This window comes from Solanum stenotomum, chromosome 11 (genome assembly GCF_019186545.1).
Source record: "Solanum stenotomum isolate F172 chromosome 11, ASM1918654v1, whole genome shotgun sequence".
In the NCBI taxonomy this organism is placed as follows: domain Eukaryota; kingdom Viridiplantae; phylum Streptophyta; class Magnoliopsida; order Solanales; family Solanaceae; genus Solanum; species Solanum stenotomum.
The window spans coordinates 44,683,284-44,705,638 of record NC_064292.1 but is presented as its reverse complement, the minus strand read 5'-3'; the positions used below and the strand labels follow the sequence as shown (position 1 = coordinate 44,705,638).

The following is a 22,355-nucleotide window of genomic DNA, read 5'->3' as shown; positions in this document are numbered from 1 at the left end:
TGATGCTTAATTGCTACATAATAACATCACTAATTTTAACAAGACAATTATATCATCAAACATATATTATGATAAATTATGTAAAAGATAAAAATGATTAGATATCAAGATTAATTATATATTTACAATTCTTGAGATATGTGATAATGTCAAATCATTTAATTTCTGTTGAAATGTTCTAAACACCTACAAAAATTTACTTTTTTTTTTCTTATAACAATCGATTATTAGAAAGATTGTTCAAAAGCTTAGAAAGATTAATTATACCCGCTCGAAGCGTGGGTAAATTACCTAGTATATATATATAAAAGAGAACCCTAGGCCCGCCTACGTGGCGCCACCACAAACTAGGATTTCCTTTTAATTTATTTATTTCCAAAACTAGCTTTCCCCTTTCATGAAAAGTTGAGACTTTTATGAAAAGTTGTGACTTTTAGGAAAAATTGTGACTTTTATGAATAGTTGTGACTTTTATGAAGAGTTGCAACTTTTATGAAAGGTTTTGACCTTTCCGAAGGGTTGTGACTTTTCCAAAGAGTTATGATATTTCCGATAAGGCACAATAAATATTTGTTCATACTACCCTTTGTTGTCTATAAATAGAGGGATTTCCTCTCATTTTAAAACAACAAAAATTCTGAACTTCTTCTTCCCTTGCACAATTAAATATTTGTGTACTTTGCTTATATTGAGTGGCTTACTGATACCATTATTTTTGTATCAATACGTTGGTGATTAAAATTGTTCCATCCTGAGACGATCTAATTCTTTAAACCACAGATATTAGAGGAGAATAATTTTCTTAAGGGAACAATGTACATTCAGTGGACTCGATTTTTTCCTTTCTATTTTTACATATCCTGATATTTTTTTTTACAATCATTTATTTATGCTTATGATATTAATTATTGTTTTTGAGTACATGTTTTAAACTCTGTTGTTTATGTTTTTGCAAAGTTATTGTCTACAATTATATTGAACATATACACATATAGTAGTTATATTCATTGTGCAGAAAATAATTATTGTACTCAGTTTTAAGAATTCATGTTTTGATATTCTATATAAAATTCTAAAACTTAAAACTACTATATATAAGCTTACATATCATCTATTTTTACATAGATATGAAGTTTCTCACTTATCAATTGAAGAAATTCATTATGAAAGTTCAAAAGTTATAATTGCTTTCATGTTCAAGCATAATTTCTTTTTTGAATCTGTTAACAAATTTTTGAATTTTTCCTTGAGATATATATCACAATTGTATAATCCATGCAACTTAAATGTGTTCCTTTTCTTACTAAATGTCTTTGTATATGTTCTTATTTTCTTCTTTATTTTTCTTTTAATGTTGATTAAAGAATCAATGATTTATTATTTCATGAATAATTCATTCATTAGATATTCTTGAGTAATGTGATAATGATAAATAATCAAATTCATGTTGAATATTGCTAATATATTTTTAAGAACCTATTTTTTCCATTATTTTTAATGTATGAATATTAGTAAAAGATTATTTGCAAGTTCAATGCAATTACTATTTCTAACCGCACGAAGCGCAGACAAATTACCTAGTTTATTCAATAACTCAATACCAATAAGTCAATAAATTAATTTTACACTTGACTTATCAATTACGGTTCGATTTTAAACACTTGCTACAAATATGTAGTTTGCCTTTACCCAAAATATACCCAAAATATAAAAAGCCAAGTAGCGTCCATTTTCCTGACCGAAGTGGAAACTGGAGAGAGCAAAAAACGCATAAAGAAGTTGTACCTTTGTTGAGTTGCAGGTGTACCATAATCATCACTTCCATTGAAAGCAATAAGAAAAGAGTTTTGAGAGCAGCAATGGTGTGGTAACCTAGAGTTAAACCATGAGGAGCGACAGAGAGGAAGATCGAAATGCTACTGTTGATTCAAGATTTAATCAAACTCTCAGAAATGTTCAAGGGTAATCATTATTCTTATTCAGATCTATATAATTCTCTAAAACCCATCACTTAGATTTCCCATTTTCGGCACTTTTATATGTACCATTTTGAGGTAATTCAACTCAATTGGACTTGGGGAGGGTATGATCAGTGACTGAGTATGTCAATTTTGTGATCTCAATGCTGAATTTGTGATTGGAGATGTGTTTAATATTTTATCCCTCTTTTAATGACGTTTTGGTAGTTTATGGAAGTTAAAGTTGAGAAATTTTAGGTTGTAAAGCTTGTTATATTTCCTCTGTGAGTACTATGTTTGTTCAGTTTGATGAATTTTTGTGTTACTACTAGGACAAATATCAACAGGAAGTGAAGAGCTCAATACATTTTTTTTGTAAGGTGATATGCTAGAAAAACATAAAAGTTAGATTCCCAAGCCAATCCTTTTGGAGTGTTTCAAATTTTTGACACTTTAAGCAAAACTTAGGTTTTATTTGATCAAAGTGGAGTTGGGTGAGGAGACGTAGTTTTGCAGCTGAGGCGTTCTTACATACTGGTAGACTTGAACCTTTGATCACTAGTAGTCTGTGTTGTTTTTTTGATTTGTCTGTTGGTCTTTATATTGGGAAATGCATTGAGTATTTTTTTTTTCATTTTTTGTGGATTGTAAAGGTTAAAGTTTGGATTTATGTTGTCAAACTTCCTAGTTCCCTAGGAGCTCTTGTTACTTTTACTTATTTGTTGTGGCAGTGATGTGTGAAATATGGACTTGGGGTTTCTTGAAATACATTGCAAGAGTCAATCTCTCTATTTTTTGTTTCTCTTTAGTTTTTTAATAGTTGGATTTAGACATTAGAAGTGTTGGGCTGTTTCATCCTTGAATATAAAAGAAATGCTAAGGACAAAAGCCAAACATAGCCTGAATATGAACTACAGTACACATGTTTGTTGATTGTTGTCCTTTTATTGGACGGTGCCAGTATAGTGACTTCTTTGGTTAGCATGTGCCGACTTTTACTCTTAACTAGAAGCACCATGCGAAATATTATCCTTATTGATTAAAGAAAAAGCCATCTGGAATAACAATGTTTTGTATTTAACAGTCAGGGATGTTGGTTATCAAAAATATTTTTTAACAGTCAAGGATGTTGATTACTTGGTCTTATTCTTTTCCATTCAGAACACCTTTTTTTTTCTATAACTTTTGATAATCACAAAAACTATGATGTGGTGCAGGTTGTTAAAGGGACGCAGTTTCCCTGGCAAAGTACTGATTACACGGAGGTCAGACCCACTGGATAACTCAACTATAAGATCTCCAGATAATCATGGAAGTCTAAGAGATAGTGAGACGGGACCAAGCCAACAGGCAGATGGATCTTTTGAGGTACGAGCAGTGCTGATATCCAGTGTATGTGGTTATGTGATATATCTATTGCTTAAATTCATCAGCATAAATTAAGCTCTTTTCCTTGACTATTAGGATGAACTGCAAAGTAGAAGCAATCTGAATGCTAGCTCATCTGCTAGCCAGACGAAATCATCAACGTCAAATTCAGAACACACATCCAACGAAGTACAGAAGCCATCAATTGGCTCTAGAGCTACTGATTCGGCTAGGCTAATGAAGTTCACAAAAGAATTGTCTGCGACAACTGTCATTCTAGGTACCAAGATATATATTTTTGGATAAGTAAGGATGAGGTGATATTTACATGGTTATATATAAACACATATGATTCTTTTCTTTGCATAATTTAGCATATAGTGCTTAGAGCTTATTATTTGGGATCGTATGGGTGCCATGATCGTAAAAGGATGACTTAATGAGTATCCTTTACATGCATTTACTCCCCCTCCTCCTCCTCCTCCTCCTTCTCCTTCTCCTTCTTCACTCTGAGTCTGACAGGCCTTGACATAGGTTTCACAATTTATAAATATGGTTGCAAATGCATTGAAGATACTTGATTATAAACTTTCCTGATCCACCAAACATCTGTAATACCATCCATTGCCTACAGCTTACCTAAGATGGAAAAACTCAAAGCAAGTGATATAGACTCTCTGGCAACAGATTAGCTTATGGCTTAATACAAATGCGATAACTAATTTGAAGGAACATGTATGCAGTGTAGATGCAGTCAGACCTTGACATAGGTTTCACAATTTATAAATATGGTTGCAAATGCATTGAAGATACTTGATTATAAACTTTCCTGATCCACCAAACATCTGTAATACCATCCATTGCCTACAGCTTACCTAAGATGGAAAAACTCAAAGCAAGTGATATAGACTCTCTGGCAACAGATTAGCTTATGGCTTAATACAAATGCGATAACTAATTTGAAGGAACATTTATGCAGTGTAGATGCAGGGAACTCGAATAGTGCCACTCATACTGTTTCTAGACCTAAATGAAAAGTGAGAACGCGAGAAAGCTAAAAATGCGCTCAGAGGATTTTTGGAGAAGCATCTTGATGATGCTGTGTGAGAGTTGAAATTCTAGTTCGACCTACAATAGTTTTTGAGAGGATAATTTCCATATATCCTCATGATCTTTCTGCAATTGGGTTTAAAGTTCAACGTAGGGGATGTACCGCTTAAATCAGTATGCTTCCTATGTACCTGAAAATGAATAGATGCAGGAAAATGTACCTGTTCACTCACCTTGTTGGAATGGGGGAGTGGATTTTGGGTGATGCAATTTGAATATGAAGAGGATTGAAAGCTTGAGCTGCTCAGAACTTCATTACCAGTTGAATCTTAGGAGTAAGTAAAAATCCAGGAGAAAATCCATCATGCATTTTAACAACAATAACAAGACGTTGAAAGTTAAAAAATAATATAAATAAACTGAGCCTACTTGATAAAGTTTTTTCACTTGACCTTACGATTTCAATAAGAACATTTTGATGGGGCACTTTCTAAGAGACTTACCCACTAGGAAAGGTAAGAACAACAGGAAACTAGTATGAAACTTACCAAAAGTAATTTATGGTCTATCAAAAATTACAACAATGACTTGTGAGCATAAAGTACCTGTTACCGCAATGTTTTGATGAAGTGCTCACTAATGTTGATATCCTTGAAATTAAATATTTTCTTTCCTTGAGAAAGTAACATTTGTGTATATTTAATCAAAACAGTATCAAAGTTGTGTTGAGACCATATTTACAAGGGAAAAATGAAAGAATATGCTCCAGAAACCTAACGAAAATCTGGATATCTATGATTGAAGCAATGTTTTCTATGTGGTTCTGTTTACACCCAAAAGCTAAAAAGCCTGATTTTTTGTACTGTATTGCATTTGTCGTGTTGAGACCATATTTGCAAGGGAAAAATGAAAGAATATGCTCCAGAAATCTAACGAAAATCTGGATATCTATGATTGAAGCAATGTTTTTTATGTGGTTCTGTTTACACCCAAAAGCTAAAAAGCCTGATTTTTTGTACTGTATTGCATTTGTCTTCAAAACATCTGGAATCCCTTTCTTTCCAAATTGTCCGCCATTTGCAAGCTGGGACAATCATCCATATATCTCTGTTTAAAGTTCCATCTCCTGTGATACAACCCAAGGAGAATCACATCCCAAAAGCTAGCTAGCTATTGAGGTGGAAGAGCTCATGACTATAAACCCCACGCCAGTACATTGCTATACTGATATGGGACTCAAGTCCCATATCTTGCAATGGACCATAACAAACCACGACACTCCGCATCCATTGTCCTCCATGGCTCCACACTGGGTAGCTTTCACTCCACCACAAGTAGGTAACTCTTGTCCATGTACTCATTTTTTGAGTCAGATACCCATGTGCTTGTGTGCGCTAGGCATTGCTAGCCCCGGGTGAACACTACAGTACCACCATCCTCATTAAAGGTACGGTGGGCATAAAGGGTGGTGGTTGGCTCTAATACGATTGATACAACCTAGGAAATCACACCCCAAAAGCTAATTATTGAGGTGGAAAAGCCCAGGTTATATAAACCCCACATAAATACATCGCTATATCGATGTGGGGCTTAAGTCTTGTACCTTGCAATGAACCATAACAATCCATAACACTCCGCATATATTGTCCTCAATGGTTCCACACTGGGTAGCTTCCACTCTACCACAAGTAGGTAGCTCTTTTCCATGTAGTAATTTTTGAGTCAGGTGCATGTGGCTTGCTGTGCAGCTAGACATTGCTAAGGGACTTGAGTCCCTCATCGGTATAGCAATATACTGATATGGAGCTTATATAGTTTTGGGCTCTTCCACCTCAATAACTAGCTTTTGAGGTGTGATTCTCCCTAGGTTGTATCAATGGTATCAAAGCCACCCACCACCCTCTGTGGCCACTGTGCCATGGATGGTGATGTCGGTATTGCAGTGTTCTCCCGTAGCTAGAAATGTTTAGCGTACAACCAAATACAGGCTACCTAGCTAGCCTGACTTGAAAATGGCTACCTGGAAAAGAGCTTCCTACTTGTGGTAGAACAAAATCTACCCAGTGTGGAGCCATCGTCATGCAGAGCTTGGTGGTTGGTTATGGTCCATTGCAAGGTATGCAACTTCAGTCCTACATCAGTATAGTAATGTGCTGATGTTGGGTTTATATAGCCTTGGGTTCTTCCACCTAATTACAGATGCAGCGCGTGATTATTTGTTATGGTTCATTGCAAGGTATGAGACTTGAGTCTGACATGGTATACTAATGTATTGATGTTGGGTTTATATAGCCTTGGGTTCTTTTTTTTTTTTTTGATAACCGAGAAATCCGTCTGTGACCCGCCCTTTGGACCAATCACAGCCTTCTAAACTCGGTGGATAGCCTTGGGTTCTTCCACCTGAATATCTAATTTTTGGGGTGTGATTCTCCCTGGGAGGCTCTTCCAAGCTAAACAAGACTTCAATAATCTTCTGTGGCATTGTCCAAGCAATGCCTCTTAGACTAATGAAAATCTTCCATAGCATGTTGTTATCCTTCAATTTAGGAATAGATGACGAACTGGATTAGCTTCTTCACCACACAAATAACACCATGAACATATATAAATTGCTCTCTTACTAAGGTCATCATGAGTTGGTGGTGAAGAAAACATGTCTCACTCATGGTCATTAAAAAAAACGTCTGACCCATGAAGTATTGCAGAGGAGGAGAGTCCCGATAACATCTACATGTGCTCTTTGTCAGGAGGCAGCAAAAACTAACAAATATTTGTTCTTATACTGTAAGGTAACATCACAAAGTTGGGCATTTTTTGTTGGCTAGGGAGTAATCGACAGTACCAGAGCATACTGCAAACTTATTGAACTGTTGAATCGGAAGGGGTGGAAGCAAGAGTAAAAAAAAGTGGTGAAAATAGTACCAGCCTGCATCTGGTGGGGACATATGGAAGGAGAGAAATAAAAGGATTTTTAAAGGCAAATCTAATTACATCCAAAAGATCAAATGGAATTGTATTACTTCATTATGTTTATGGTTTAAAGAGCAGTGTATAAAAGAGGAAAAATGGACAGTGGACTTCTTAGGAGTTTTAGAATTAGTTTCTCCTTGTAGCTCATTTCTTGGATGTGGCCAGCATATCCTTAATGCTGTGAAATACAAGTTACCAGTTTCAGGAAAAAAAAACCTAAGGTTGTCATGAGTCAAAACTACTTCTTTGGATAACATCCAGGTGAAGTACATGTAACCTTAATAGGTACCTTCACTTTCCAAATGTGCTTCCATAGCCAATTGATCATCGGTTGGCTGCTGGTTCAACAACTTGTATGTCAAGCTTACCCTGAAAAGTCCTATATTATCTTCTTTCCACCATAGGTTGTCAGCACTCTCCTGTGTCCCTTTGAACTCTTTTAATTTTTTTTGTAAAATTCTACTAATGTATCCATTTCCCAATCATTTAGATTCCTTCTTAACTGAAATTCCAACCCTGAGGAGACCATGCTTCATCTACTGGTTTCTCTTGTTGCAAGTCCAAAGCATAAATGCCTACAAAGTGTTCATTAAGGCTAGAATTACCTAACCATTTATCCTCCCAAAATGATGTCATGCACCCATTAAACAACACCCTGATAGTAGTGTGATCCTCAGAGTGTTCGTATAGATCTCCATATACTCACTCCATAAGGAGAAAGAACTTCCTTTGAGATCCACATATTATCTTCACCATATTTAGCTCTGATTATACCTCCCCCGTAAGCCTAGTAAGCCTGGGTTCCTAAGGGTATCTCCAAAGCCATTTCATTGTGAGTGCCTTACTCTGCAACTTTAAATTCCTAGTGCCTAAACTACCCTGCCTCTCTCCACGCAGCACATTGCTCCACTAGACTAGATGAAACCCCTTCTTCTCCTTATTGCCCTAAATCTCTCCTAAGCTTGTCACTTCTCTGAATAACCCCAGTTGTAATGGGGAAAAAGAACATCATGTAATTTGGCAGTGCACATCAAGTACTGAGTTTATAAGGCGGATCCTGCCCTTAGAGATAAGTCCTAAGTGTTGCACCTAGTCAATTTCTTTCACACTTCTCAATCACAGAATTCCAGATCTTCTTGGGCTTTGATTTGGCTGCCAAGGGCATTCCTAAATACGTAGTTGGCAGGAGACCTACTTCTCCTCCCAATACCCAAGTCAACAATTCAATAGTAGGCACTACTAAGGGTGGCAAAATAAATTTATGGTTATTCTTTCGACCCAACCCATTTTAAATGGTTTGGTTATCCAGTCTCTTTTTTTTGAGATAAGGGTAACTGTGTATTCACAAAAGTCTCATCATCAGAAAATTATGAGCATAGGTCACTTACAATCTCATCAGAGCATATCAAAACCTATCCCATGAGAGATTACAAATTGCCTATGAAATCAACAAAGAGTTCTATATCCCCCCTCATATCCTGTTTACACCAAAAATACAAAAGGCTAAGGCTATTCATTCTTATCTTCTTAATATTGTTACTCTTATCCTCAAAATATCTAGCATTCCTTTCTTTCCATAAGGTCCACCAAATGCAGGTTGGGATTAGCTTCCACCAGTCTTCAGTAGAGTGTCTAGTGTCTTCTTCCTATCTCCTTCCAGCTGTCTAGTAGACCTTTAGTGGTCTGTGGAGTTACCCAACACACACCAAGGATGCAAAAAAACATGTTCCATAAGTTGGTAGCTACCTTGCAATGGAGGAACAAATGTCCATTGACTTCAGCCTCTTGATCACACATAAAGCATCTTGAACAAATCTGTCTTCCTTTTTTCTGAAGCACTTCATGTGTTAAGCAGGCCCTTGTACACACCAACCAAGCAAAACATGAGACCTTTAGGGGTATTTTAATCTTCCAAGTTAGCTTCCAAGGCCAAATTCTATTTTGTCTTTGACCAGCATTGCTAACTTCACTGTGAACACTCCTTTCCTTTGTAATCTCCATATAGGCTTATCAGGCTCATTGGAGGTACCTGGGAAGGTATTTAGGATCTGAAATAGAGTAATGATCCTCTCTATCTCCCAGTCATTAAGGGTTCTTCTAAACAAAAAATTCCATCCCTGAGCGCTCCACATCTGAGAGATTGTGTCCTTGTTTTGCTGGCTGAGTATAAACAGATCTGGGAATAATGTTGCTAGGCATTTTTCCTCAATCCATAGATCATTCCAGAAATCAATTTTTCTGCCATTTCCCACCTTAAGTGAGATGTTGTCTTTGAACTATGGGGTCTTCCAAACACTACACCTAAATGTTCCAAGAACCTCCTCAGTAGACCAATGACTTTGTAGTCCATATTTGTCAACGATGACTCTCTTCCATAATGACAGCTCTTCAGTGCAAAATCTCCACAACCATTTCTGTAGAAGACAGGAATTCTGAAGGCCTAGCTCTTTTATATCCAGTCTTCCATGTTTCCTGCTAAGTGTTACAATCTCCCACTTTAAAGTAAGTCCCCCATGTTCCTGCTAAGGTAATGCAGTCTCTTAAAAGTGGATCAAATATGGATCAACCCATATTATCCATCATAAAATATGGATAAATCATGGGTATCCACCAATTGCACTTCCCTTAAGTATGTAGGAACCTCTAAAACGTACACTTCTTAAGGGTGTTTTTAGTATGAGAAACGTGACAAATCCAATAAACCTTGTAAGGAAACATGGAAATATTTTCCTTCATACCAAACACACCTAAAAGGAGAAAAAGAATAAGAAAACAACCTTGTAATATGGAAATACTTATTTCTTTACATAACAAGAAGCTACAGATAATATGGATTATCCATTGGATTTCTACCCATTTTTATCCCTATCAAATATGAGTCGGTCGGATATTTTATCCATTTTCACCTGACTCATTTTCAACCATCCCATATCCGACTCGACCCGCTCGTTTGCCGCCCCTAGGCACTACATTAATAGGATACAAATGGCTCTTCTTCTGGTTTATGTGCAGCCCTGAATTACCTTCAAACAGAACCAAAATGGTTTGGTTCTTAGCACTGGTAAGGTTGAGAAATATAACTTAGAGAAAGGTAATAAATTAGTTGTACACCAAGATTTAGTGACCACAATTAAATGGGTGTATACCTCTGGGACTTCAAACAAAAACTTCATTGATTTGCATCAAGATTTTGAGCGGGTCACTGTATGCTTACTTGAAATTCTTACTATACCTAAAGAACAACTTTGATCTTCAGCTAAGGATAAGCCTTTGTAGGATTGGATTTGTCGTAGTGGCTTATTCCTACACCCCTCCTGCCACTTTAAACTATCATTAGCTTATTCTTTGGCCCGTTGCCCACAAAGGTGATGCTTTTTTTGGATTTCTTTCCCTAGTCTCAAGGCTTTGTAAATTTTCACTAGCTAAGCCCTTTAATGTGAGACTAAAAGATATGCATGTATCACAACTGTTTCTGGTTTGCTCTTCCACGGGGTTTGTTAATTTTACAGATTGACAGATTTAGTAGCTATTGTTTGTTAATTCTCAAATGTTATCTACCGATCTGATCGTTGCATTTTCTTCTTGATGTGCTTCTCAACTTCTCTTGCAGAAAAATTGCGTGAATTATCTTGGAATGGTATCCCATCATATCTGCGTCCCAACATATGGCGGCTTCTTTTGGTATGGTTCTAATTAACTTAATTTCTCTGGAAATGTTTTTAGGTCAGTAAAGAAGACGTATTATATATTAACTTGGGATCAAGGAGACAGAACAGCAGAAGTACAATAATCAAAGAAAGAAAAAAGAAAAAAACAGAGTGAAGATAAAAAGAGGGGTAATATCTTGAGGGACTCACAACTAGAAAATGTAATCTAGGAACTAGCAAATATCTTCAACTCCTTTCATCAACTCTTTCTCATATCACAAAAGGAAACTCTTAAAGCAATTCATTTTCACTATATGAACAGGTTCATATATATCCTCAAAACATATATTACTTCTCTAAGAGCAAATCTACCACAAAATCCAATGTTATATAGTTCTCCAAGGTTCCATAGTCAGACTGTCGTAAGCTCAACCCTAATTTATTTACCCTCTCAAATGAGTGGTGGCTGGTTTATTTTGTTGTAGGGTCTCCTGTCATTCCTTATCTATGGTTCCCTTAAAAAGCCGGGTTGCACTGGGGGTAATAGGTAAGCGTTGTTAGCGGAACTTCATTTGGAATGGATTCAATCAACAGATCCCTTCAATTTGACACTTTCTTATCCTCATGCCTTATATGAGATAAGAATGGACTCAGTTGATCAAGGATAACCCGTCGCACCCTGCAATCACAAGAAACATGCACAATATATCTTGAGCCACTCTAAAATTTACAAAAGATGATTCACTGATCTATCTCTTTTTGACACGTGAAAGAACAACTAGCCATTTTCCGTTATTTTAATGGAACCATATGATGAATGCTTTATATTAGTTGGTTAAACCATCTCGGATTTATCTTTATTGTTTCGGTGTCTGTTTTAGGTACTTAACTTTGTTTTGTGAATTCCTTACCTCTAGGAGACTATTGTTTTCACTTTTCGGCATTGAACTTTGTTATGTGAAATTTCATGGAGGGAAGGTTTCTCTAATTCTCTCTTAAACAGGAAAGTTCATTTCTAAACCACTAGAGTTCATTTAAACAATCTTTTTAGCCTAGATCAATAGATACATAAAGTCAAATTTGGTCATCGACATTAGCTGCTTCTCTACTGAATGGGATGATGAATTCAAGTCCGTAAAACAGTACATGCTTCCAGGAGTATCATCTGACCATGCACCTTGATGCTTCAGTGTGGTGAATGGGAAAAATCTAACTCCTAGTCCTACTTCAAGTTTGATAAGTTGTGGTGGTTAGAGGTTTGATGGCTTCACTTATATGAGAAAAAATTGGTGGATTTCCTTTGACATTTCTGAAACACCTGATTTGATATTGGCAAAAAAATTGAAATCTGTAAGTTAATAAATTCTTCTGGAAAAGCTGGCCAACTTGGAAAGTATATTGGAGACTAGAATTGTAGATGAGAGGAGCTCTTCACCGGAGCTGATATCCACAAGGACAACCACAACAACATACCCCGTGTAGTCCCATAAAGTGAGGTCTGGGAAAGATAGAGTGTACGCAGACCTGACCCCTACCTCGGAGGTAGAGAGCTTGTTTCCAATGGAATGGATATCCACAATGAACTGCAGGATTTTGCCAAATTTGAAAAAATTAAATGGAGCCAAAGATCTAGGGTATTATGACTTAAGCAGGGAGACAAAAATATCAAGTTTTTCTTAAGATGGCGAACTAACATTGGAGATACAACACCATTGATAAACTTGAGGTCAGTGGGCCTTTTATTTAAGATCTGGATGCCATCAACAGAGAAATCTTGGCCTTCTCTCAGATCCTATTCTCTGAAACTGAAGAGTGGATACCTTATTTCTCATTGGGTGATTGTTGTAAGGTTAACAGGAAGGGAACAACTAGATACAAAGGCCTTTTGAAGAGTCAGAAGTCCTAGATATAATCAAACAATGTACAGAGAATAAAATACCAGGTCCAGATGGATATACACAATGCTATTTATCAGAGATGCTGGTCTTTTCTCAAAGAAGACATTATGAAGCATCAGAGATTTCTATAACCAGCATACATTCGAATAAAGCTTCAATGCAACATACATGCTTTGATTCCCAAAAAGAATGAGCCTCTTGAATTGAGGGATTTTAGGCCCATTAGCTTGACGTGAAGTTTCTGTAAAATCATATCTAAATTGTTGACCGAAAGATTGAAGAGCGTCATGGACCAGCTGGTTGCTAAATCTCTGATGGCCTTCATCAGAAGAAGATAACTATGGATGTTGTTCTCATTGCGAACAAATGGATGAATTCAAGAAAAAAAGATCAGAACAATGGGGCTCTTTGTAAACTTGACATTGAAAAAGCTTTCGATCATGTGAATTGAGGTTCCCTTATTAACACTTGTAACAAAATGGGATTTGGAAGGAAATGGATCTACTGGATTTCTTTTTGCATTGGTACTGTGAGATATTCAGTAATCATCAATGAGTCCCTAGAGGGTTTCTTTTCAGCTCAAAGAGGCCTTTGATAGGGTGATCCCTTTTATCCATTCCACTTTATCTTAGTAATGGAAGGGTTTAGCAGAATGCTTAATATTGCTAACTACAATGGTTGGATCAAAGTTTCAAGGTGGGAGATAACATAGAAGTCTCACATTTACTCTAAGCAGATGATACCCTCATTCTATATGATGCAGATATCCATTAGTTCAAATTCCAGAGATTGGTTTTGATTTCTTAAAGCGGTTTATGGTCTTCATGTGAACTGGATAAATTGCTTGCTCTTTCCCGTAAATGTAACTTCAAATATTAGAGATCTAGAATTTTTTTTGGGATGTGACTTTGGACGACATTTCAATGACATAAAGACTCGAGACTCTAATTCCTGAAGCCACAGTGGAAGATAACTGGGACCAGCATGGGTGGAGATGGATTTTTACAATACAACTCAATAACAGGGAACTTCCCAGATTTATTGTACTAAAAAGTTCTGGATAAGTTCAAGGAAATAACAATAGAGGAGGATAAATTAAATTGTAAATGGCATAAGGGTCTGTTTATGGTAATATGTTACCAATTTCAAAAAAGGGTCTGTTTATGGTAACATCAGCATACTCATATCTCAATTAGGCTGGTCAGCAGTCCATGTATGGAGCTGGTAGGCATTTTGGCAAGTGAAAACACCTCCCAATGTTGTTTTGTGTGGTTAGTTGTTAGAGATGGTTGCCTTACACAAGAAACTTAAAGAGAAGGGAAATGCAACTTTGTTCAAGGTGTTATCTATGTGTACTGGAGTCTAAAAGTAGAAAACATCTTTTTATACATTGTGAAGTAACTGGAGTACTCTGGCAACTATTCCTTAGTATGAAATTATCATGGATTATGCCCACGACTCTAGGGGAACTACTTGCGTGTTGAAACTTACCTGGTGGACTAGTTAGACAAAAAAAACTGGTAGAAGATTATACCAGGCTGCATGTGGTGGATTATATGGAAGGGGAGAAACTATAGATGCTTTGAAGGGACCCGCAACTCCATACAGAAAATCAAGATGAATGCCTGTTTTATTTCATTTTTGGTTTAAGGAAGATTTAGTACAGGATGTCGATTCAATGTTAGACATTATAGAATCCCTGTAATAGTAGGATCCAAGAGAAAGCTATGCCTTTTGGATTCCTTTTGCAATCTGTAAATATGACTTGGCACAGTCGTTGTGCACTACATTTACGATATTATTACCATTCTCAAAAGTAAAAAAGGTTTTCTTGTAGACAAGTTTGCTTGCTTCCATTTTATGAAATCTGCTTTCACATGACTGAGTTACATAGTTAACAAAACATGTTAAACTGGATTGCAGATTTTCTTATTAGACATAAGTTGTTGCTTTTATGAAATTTAAATAATGAGCTGACAACAGGGATATGCACCCCCTAATTCAGATAGAAGGGAGGGAGTTCTGAGAAGAAAGCGTCTAGATTATCTTGATTGTGTTGCTCAGTACTATGACATTCAAGATATTGAGCGAACAGATGAAGAGATCAACATGCTTCGGCAGGTATTCTCGATGCATATGGATTGTGATCTTTTTTATGCCTTATGCTCATTTCCCAATGTCGTCAGTCATATAACTACTGCTTTGCTTGTGCTGTTAGATTGCCGTTGATTGCCCAAGAACGGTGCCTGATGTTTCTTTTTTCCAACAAGCACAAGTTCAGAAATCCCTGGAGCGCATACTTTACATATGGTAAACTATTTCTATTTCTCTGTATTCATTAGCTGTAACATTCTCCTTGAATTGTAGAATATCTAATAGCATTACATTTATTTCTTTAGTTAAGATGTGGAACTAGATGAGAAAACAAATGGGTTATAATGGGCTTTTGGCATGTTTGAAAATCGAAATTGGTAGTAGTCATTAATGTGTGAGCATTTGTCGGTTTAAACCGAAAAACCAAATAATTAAAGGAATCCTGATTATTAGTTCACGATCTCATCTAACATTATAATTACTGATATACATTCCGTACACCAACTATCACACTAAGATTTTGCTATATGCACTACCTTTATCATTCCGATTACCAAATAAACATTTAGCAATTAAGAGAAAAGTGACAAATCCAATAAACCAAAAACCAAACCGGAGAAAAACCAAATTAAAAGAGAAACCTAATGAAACTGAACTTGAGTTTTGATTGGACTGAATATTTTCATAATTGAAATTCTGAATCCAAATAATACAAAACCAAATAAAAAAAGTACTGCACACCCTAGTTGGCGTCACCATAAGGGCAGCCCAGAAGTAAAAGTTAAAGAATTGAAGATGCATGGCAGCATGGGCGTTCATTAACCTTTCTTTATTGCTCCTGTTGGTGTTCTGGATGTTCTCATATTCTGGTGATTTATCATTTTCCTTTCTAGGGCTATCCGGCACCCTGCAAGTGGATATGTGCAGGGAATAAATGATCTTGCAACACCGTTCTTAGTTGTTTTCTTGTCAGAACACGTAGAAGGGAGCATTGACAATTGGATGATGTCTGATCTACCTTCTGAGAAAATATCTGGTATAGAAGCTGATTGTTATTGGTGTCTATCGAAATTGCTTGATGGGATGCAAGACCATTACACATTTGCTCAACCGGGAATCCAGAGGCTCGTGTTTAAGCTAAAGGAGTTGGTTAGACGGATAGATGGTAATGCTCTAATGGTTTCTACTTTATTCTCTGTCTCTATCTACTGCCTAATGCTAGAGAATCTGGAATTATGGTGTCAAAAATTATTGATTTTCTTGACAAACAATGTACTCCCTCCATTTCAATCTATTTGTTTTATTTACTTTTTGGTCTTTTTAGAAAAGAGAGCTTGTTTCCTAATTTGGCAACTCTTTTTAACTCCACATCCCACATGGCATATTTAAGACCACACAGCTAAAGTGCATTTTGATAAATTATACAAATCTTTAGCTCAAGACCACAAGGATCAAAAGTCTGTTTTACTTTCTTAAACTCCGTGTCCAGTCAAACTAAGACAAATAAATTGAAACAAAGGGGGTAATACTTTTAATGGTTAAGCAAATTTTGGTTTCACATATTATATGCCTATTATTTTGTGAATAAGTTCTACTTTCTATGAATTTATGAAAGGGTATGTATACCTCGATGATTTAACAGCATTATGAGGGTGTTTTACAGTTGGAACCAGTATTTATTTCATTTAGTTTTCTGGACCTGCTAAAACTGCTCTGTATTTATTTGGTTGCAATGAGTTACACATGTATATCTGTCTTCCACAATTTGTTGATGGAGGTGGTTGAAAGATTGTCTACTGATAGTTGGAACTTGGATCACCATAAAAATTTGGACATGGTAAAGAGATGCTGGAAGAAAGAAAAAAGACCCTGGAAGACCAATTACTAGAAAAGGTCAAAAGAAACTGATAAAATGGTGAATTTCATCATGTATAAGAAAACAATTATTTGCTTTTAAATTATAAGAGGTTAACCATGGTTGAACTGTGGTTTTAGAGCTAAGAAAGTACAAGCAATCGAAAGTAGGGGACTAATAAATGACAGCACACGGTTTATTTTCCGTCTCTCCTGTCTATGTATATATTCTTCCTGAAAAATTAGGTGACATGTTATAATTTTGATAGTTGGTTCCTCCCCATTTTCTAGAACCTGTGTCAACACACATGGAAGAGCAAGGGCTTGAATTTCTCCAGTTTGCTTTTCGCTGGTTCAATTGTCTCTTGATACGCGAGGTCTGCTTTTCTGTCTTTATCTTTATTAAGTGTCTTTCTGCCTTTATCTTTATTAAGTGTTTTTCGTCATTTTGAAATTCCACATTGTTCATAAAGCCCTTCTTAGATGCCGTATTCCTAAAAATAAAGACCTAATCATCCATTCTTGCAGATCCCTTTCCATCTCGTTAACCGATTATGGGATACATATCTTGCTGAAGGTGATGCACTGCCAGATTTTCTTGTGTATATAGCTGCAAGCTTTCTGCTCACAGTAAGATTTCTCTTAACATCTGCTTGAGATTTATGTGCTGACAATTGACATTGAGTCTTACTAGCATTACATATACAGAAAACTTACGAGAACACATACACACACAAACATACTCTTTACCCTAATGTAGAAAGAAAGGTTTGTTTAAGGAGTCCTAACTGGATTGGTAAAATAAGTAATTGAATTGAAGGACACAGAGGTATTGTTATAATTTATAGAGATCCCTTGAAATATGACATGGTCTTTTGACCATGTCTTTCAGTCACTGACCCAAAAGATGTGTTTCTTGTGACCAGTGTGTTATTTTCCTGCATAGGCATTATAAAAAGTTTCTCGAAAGAAGCATCAACTCTCCATCCCTTTTCTTATACCAAATTTATTTCCCATACTCAACTGAAGTCTGTTTGGGTGTTGTAATTACTAGACCAGAATTGCTGTTCTGAATGTTGTGTCTATGGTGCAGTGGTCAGATAATCTGCTGAAGCTTGACTTCCAAGAGATGGTTATGTTCCTTCAGCACCTTCCCACTCATAACTGGAGTCATTCAGAGCTCGAAATGGTACTTTCGAGAGCATACATGTGGCATGCCATGTTCAACAGCTCGCCCAGCCACTTGGCTAGCTAAAGTGGACACCTTTTCAATTTTCTTAAACTCTTTTAGTTCGAACTTTTTCTCTTGTATTTATCTATCTGTGTTTGATTGTAAAAGTCACTTTGGTTTTCCATCTTCATTTAGAGCCTTAATTTATTTCACTGCCTACCAATTGTTTATTTTTGGGGCCTTTTTCGTTTTCTTCTGTTTTGTGATTTGTAAGATCTGTGTGCCAAATTCTTCTCATATTATGAGTTTAATTAGAGAGGAAAGCTTTCTTGTTAACTTCATATGAAATAGTTGTATACTTCACTCTGCTCTTCCTTGAATTACTAAGCAAATATAAGTCCTCTAATTACCTTTATAGTGATGGTTCCAAAAAAAAAGTAGGGAAAATTTTAAGAAAAAATACACAGTTATTGTGACATTGTCTGGTGAATGATGAAATCTTTTGAAGAAATCAAGATTATATATATTCTTCGAACATGAAATGTGTTGGCTCATAATCTAGCTAAATTCTCGATGTCATGTATAAATAAATAGAATTTCTTGGGATTTTGCCATCCCAAGTTGTGTTGTAACTAATGCAATGGTGTCTTTATGGACATATGTAATATATTTTAAAGTAAAGCAATGAAGTGTTTTACTTTAAAAAAACAAAAAAAGGAAAATCATATATCATATATTATTACAAGTGGAAAGCTCAAAGCTCAAAGTTGAATTACCATTTTGCCCTTTTGCTAAATTAAAATTTGATTAATTATTTAATTAAATATAAATATTTTAATCACATAATGGTAGAAGTTAAGTCCTTAAGCCCTTTAATAATTAATATTTTCTTGATAAATGAGTACATTGATATTGTTTTTAATCATGATCATAATTCTCATAATGAAAGAATTTGAAAAGTTATGATAGATAATATCATCATCATCATCATATAATATCATTCATATATTATATTACTATTATTTTATTTTTATTATTATTATTACTAATTACTAAAAGTGAGAAACTCCAAAGTGCAAAGTTGGATTACCATTTTACCCCTACATTCAATCATAATATTATAATATATTTAATTAATTAAATATTAAGTAGCTAATCATATTATATTATACTAAATACTAAAACTGAGAAGGTGTTAAATTAAATTAATATAATTCATTCTTTTAAAAAAACAATGCATTAATTTTCTTAGCTACTCTCAAAAGGTTAAGAATATGAAGGGTTTACTTTGTATGGTTCAGTTATATGGACTAGATTCAAATGCATGTGTAATGTATTCTTTCAAAATCAATGCATTGATTTTTTTTAATTAATTTGAAAAAATGAACAAATAATTTGAAAAGTTACCTTTCATGTATAATTATAGCTCAGATTCATATGCTGCAGTATAAAATGTATTTGAATAGTCATTATATTATATTACACTAAATACTAAAAGTGGAAAAATAACTTATTCAATAATCACAATACATAAATATTTAAAGAAATGTGAGAAGCCACTCTTGTAACTCCAAGAATCACTAAATTAAAATATGTGCTTAAAGGATAACTAATATAGTAGTATTTTATTAGGAGTGCTCTTTACATTTGTTACGTTGTATTTCTTTTGGAACTCTAAACATCAACAAATTAATTATAAGCAATTTCAATTACATGTACCTAGCTACAATTTATCTTGTATTGGAGACTCCAATAGTCTTGGTTGCTAATCGATGATGTGGAGGAAATAATATCTTCTCACAAGATAAATGTACAAAAATATACGTTGATAGTTGTGAATATTATTCATTATAAATTGGAGAATTTGATGAAGTGGCAAATAGGTTGAGCATAGTCATCCACGTTCTCCTCTCACATGAACAACACAGTTGAATCATATTTTTGATGCTCTTGAGCTTCTCTTTTAATCAACTATTTCTATTTCTTTAACATACTTAAAAATATTGTCCCGATTAACAATTTGCATACTTTATGTCATTATATTTCTCTTCATATATGGACTATAAAACTATCACCAGTCTGTGTAATTCTTTTACAGAATCTTATCGGAAATTGATATGAGATGAAGTTGAAAGGATCATTCTTGACCCATCTGTTTTATCGGGGGAGTCAGGTAAGGCTAAGAGGGTTCATTCAAACCCTCTTTGACTAAAAATTACAATATTTATGCATATGTTTAAATAGTTTTTTTTATGTATATATAGTAGATGTTGAACCTTCGTGTGTTTAGTTCTTCATATTTTGAACCCCTTTTAGTAAAAATCTTAAGTCTGTCACTATTTTATTTAATATGTTTTTCTCACTGTTGATTCTACTATTAATGTCTTAAAATCATATTTTATGTGTTCAATTTTGTACTAAATGACTCATGGTTCATGTTGACTATTTGTTGCAATTTAGTGATTTTTTACACATAGATTATGCTTAATATTGGAAGTGTCGGAAACTATACTATTGAATCAGTTCTTGCTTTGATACACGTGCAACGCACAAACCCAGAGACTAGTATATATATGTGATCCTTCTAGCAAAATTCAGGATATATTTGATCTTTCTCACACATGATTTTTTTTTTAACTTCTTTTATTCAATGCGTAATTTGAGTTTTAAATATCTCCCTTAGATCTATTTGCTTATCATTATTTGAGTATCTTATTCTTATTTATTTTTTTCCCTTTCATTTTTAGTGTAAAAATATGAGAATAAGAAAGGAAAAAATGTGAATGGTACAAGAGAAAAAAGTAATAAAAAAAATTAAAACTATTTGTCTCTGTAAAAATAAAAATAAATTGGAGAATCTATGATAAATTTTACAAGTAAATGAGTGAGAAATAAATTTGTCAATTATAATATTAAATCCAAAAACTATTGTTTCTTAAAATAAAAATAAAAATAAAAAATCAAATAAAAATAAATTTAAAATAAAATTTTCACTTCCGTTAGACCAAATGTGAGCCACCTTTGTAACGATAATTATATCAACTCTACATTGCAAAGGTAAAAATTCACAAAAGTTTTGATTAGTTAGGATAGGTGTATTGTTTGGCGTACAGACATTGACCACAACACTTCAAGTAAAAAAAAATCATTTTTTATTAAATAACAATATCATGCTCAATTACCATAATTAATTGGCTTTAAATGATGTGATGGTATAATATCTATGAAAATGTGTGAAAACGTACAAATATTTTATGCACCGAACTCTCAAAATAAAAGGTGTTTTAATCATTAATATTATGTCATTCATTCAAAAAGAACAAACACTTTATGAAACCTGCAATTTCCAAAAATTTAAGAATTAAGTAAAATATTTGAGGTAATAAACACTTGTATAAAAATCTCAATTCAATACACAAGTCATTGCACAAAAATCCATATGTAATAATACAAAAAAATTGTCACTTGTAATAATACGACCTTGAGAATATTATCTCAACTTTCTAACCTAGCTATTATGACCTTGAGAATATTATCTTCTGACTAGATTATTACGCAATGAGGAATAATGCACGTTAAGAACAGGGGCGGCTCAACAGATCTCGTGGCCTAAGGCAAAATCATATTAAGAGGCCCTTAAATTTATTTTATAAAGTTTATACACTAACAAAAAAAAATTATTTTCTACACAATAGATTAATCATTTAAGACAAAAAATAACAATTTTCACACACAAAAAGAAAAGGAAGAAGAGTACAAAAAAAAAGTGATGAATTATCGATGTTAAGCTTCAAAATTCAAATTTAAACTTTAATTTGGCTATCATCACAAATAAGAAAAAGAAAAGAACATACATAACTTAATAGTTGAAGTTTTGAACATGGATAGTAACAAAAAGATATACACCTTATCAAATATGTGATCAATTTAAATGATATAATTCATTCCATTGAGTAGCATTCATTGGTGAATAGCTAAAACAAATTATAAAATTTTCAAATAATATATTAAATTAAAACGAAAAGGAAACTTGTGCATGAATGTTTTTGTGTTCACGCAGTTTAAGAAAAGGTTGAAAAAAATTCATTATGTTATCAATATATATAACTTAGCTCCTATATAAAAATGATAAAATTTAAAATTGGAAGTTAAAACAAATATATCAAATAATGAGTGAAAAGATTATGAGAATTTATGAACTTATTGATAAAAAATACTCTCAAACAAATTATAATAAAAAATATACAATAATAATTTTATTTATATAAATTATATTAGTATATAATAAAATCAATAACAATAATTTAAATAAATTTGGGGCCTTCAAATTTTTGAGGCCTAAGGC

General features: G+C 34.3%; 1 protein-coding gene across 1 annotated transcript; it reads left to right on the top strand.

The window, feature by feature from the left end:
• The first annotated feature begins 1,716 nt into the window (after window positions 1–1,716).
• LOC125844818 (GTPase-activating protein GYP1) lies at window positions 1,717–18,310 on the top strand. The gene is made up of 10 exons (XM_049524159.1): window positions 1,717–1,962; window positions 3,176–3,326; window positions 3,423–3,606; window positions 10,957–11,027; window positions 14,875–15,012; window positions 15,110–15,201; window positions 15,879–16,150; window positions 17,131–17,216; window positions 17,368–17,469; window positions 17,933–18,310. The coding sequence occupies exons 1-10, from the start codon at window positions 1,886–1,888 to the stop codon at window positions 18,092–18,094; spliced, it is 1,335 nt and encodes a 444-aa protein (XP_049380116.1). The 5' UTR covers window positions 1,717–1,885; the 3' UTR covers window positions 18,095–18,310.
• The last annotated feature ends 4,045 nt before the right edge of the window (window positions 18,311–22,355 follow it).

Bases quoted from the DNA above. Each gene is read 5' to 3' on its own strand.
- LOC125844818 (XM_049524159.1), top strand. From the start codon at position 1,886: ATGAGGAGCGACAGAGAGGAAGATCGAAATGCTACTGTTGATTCAAGA. The intron at 17,217-17,367 runs GTCTGCTTTTCT...CCATTCTTGCAG, and splicing joins ATTGTCTCTTGATACGCGAG to ATCCCTTTCCATCTCGTTAA. The intron at 17,470-17,932 runs GTAAGATTTCTC...TCTATGGTGCAG, and splicing joins CTGCAAGCTTTCTGCTCACA to TGGTCAGATAATCTGCTGAA.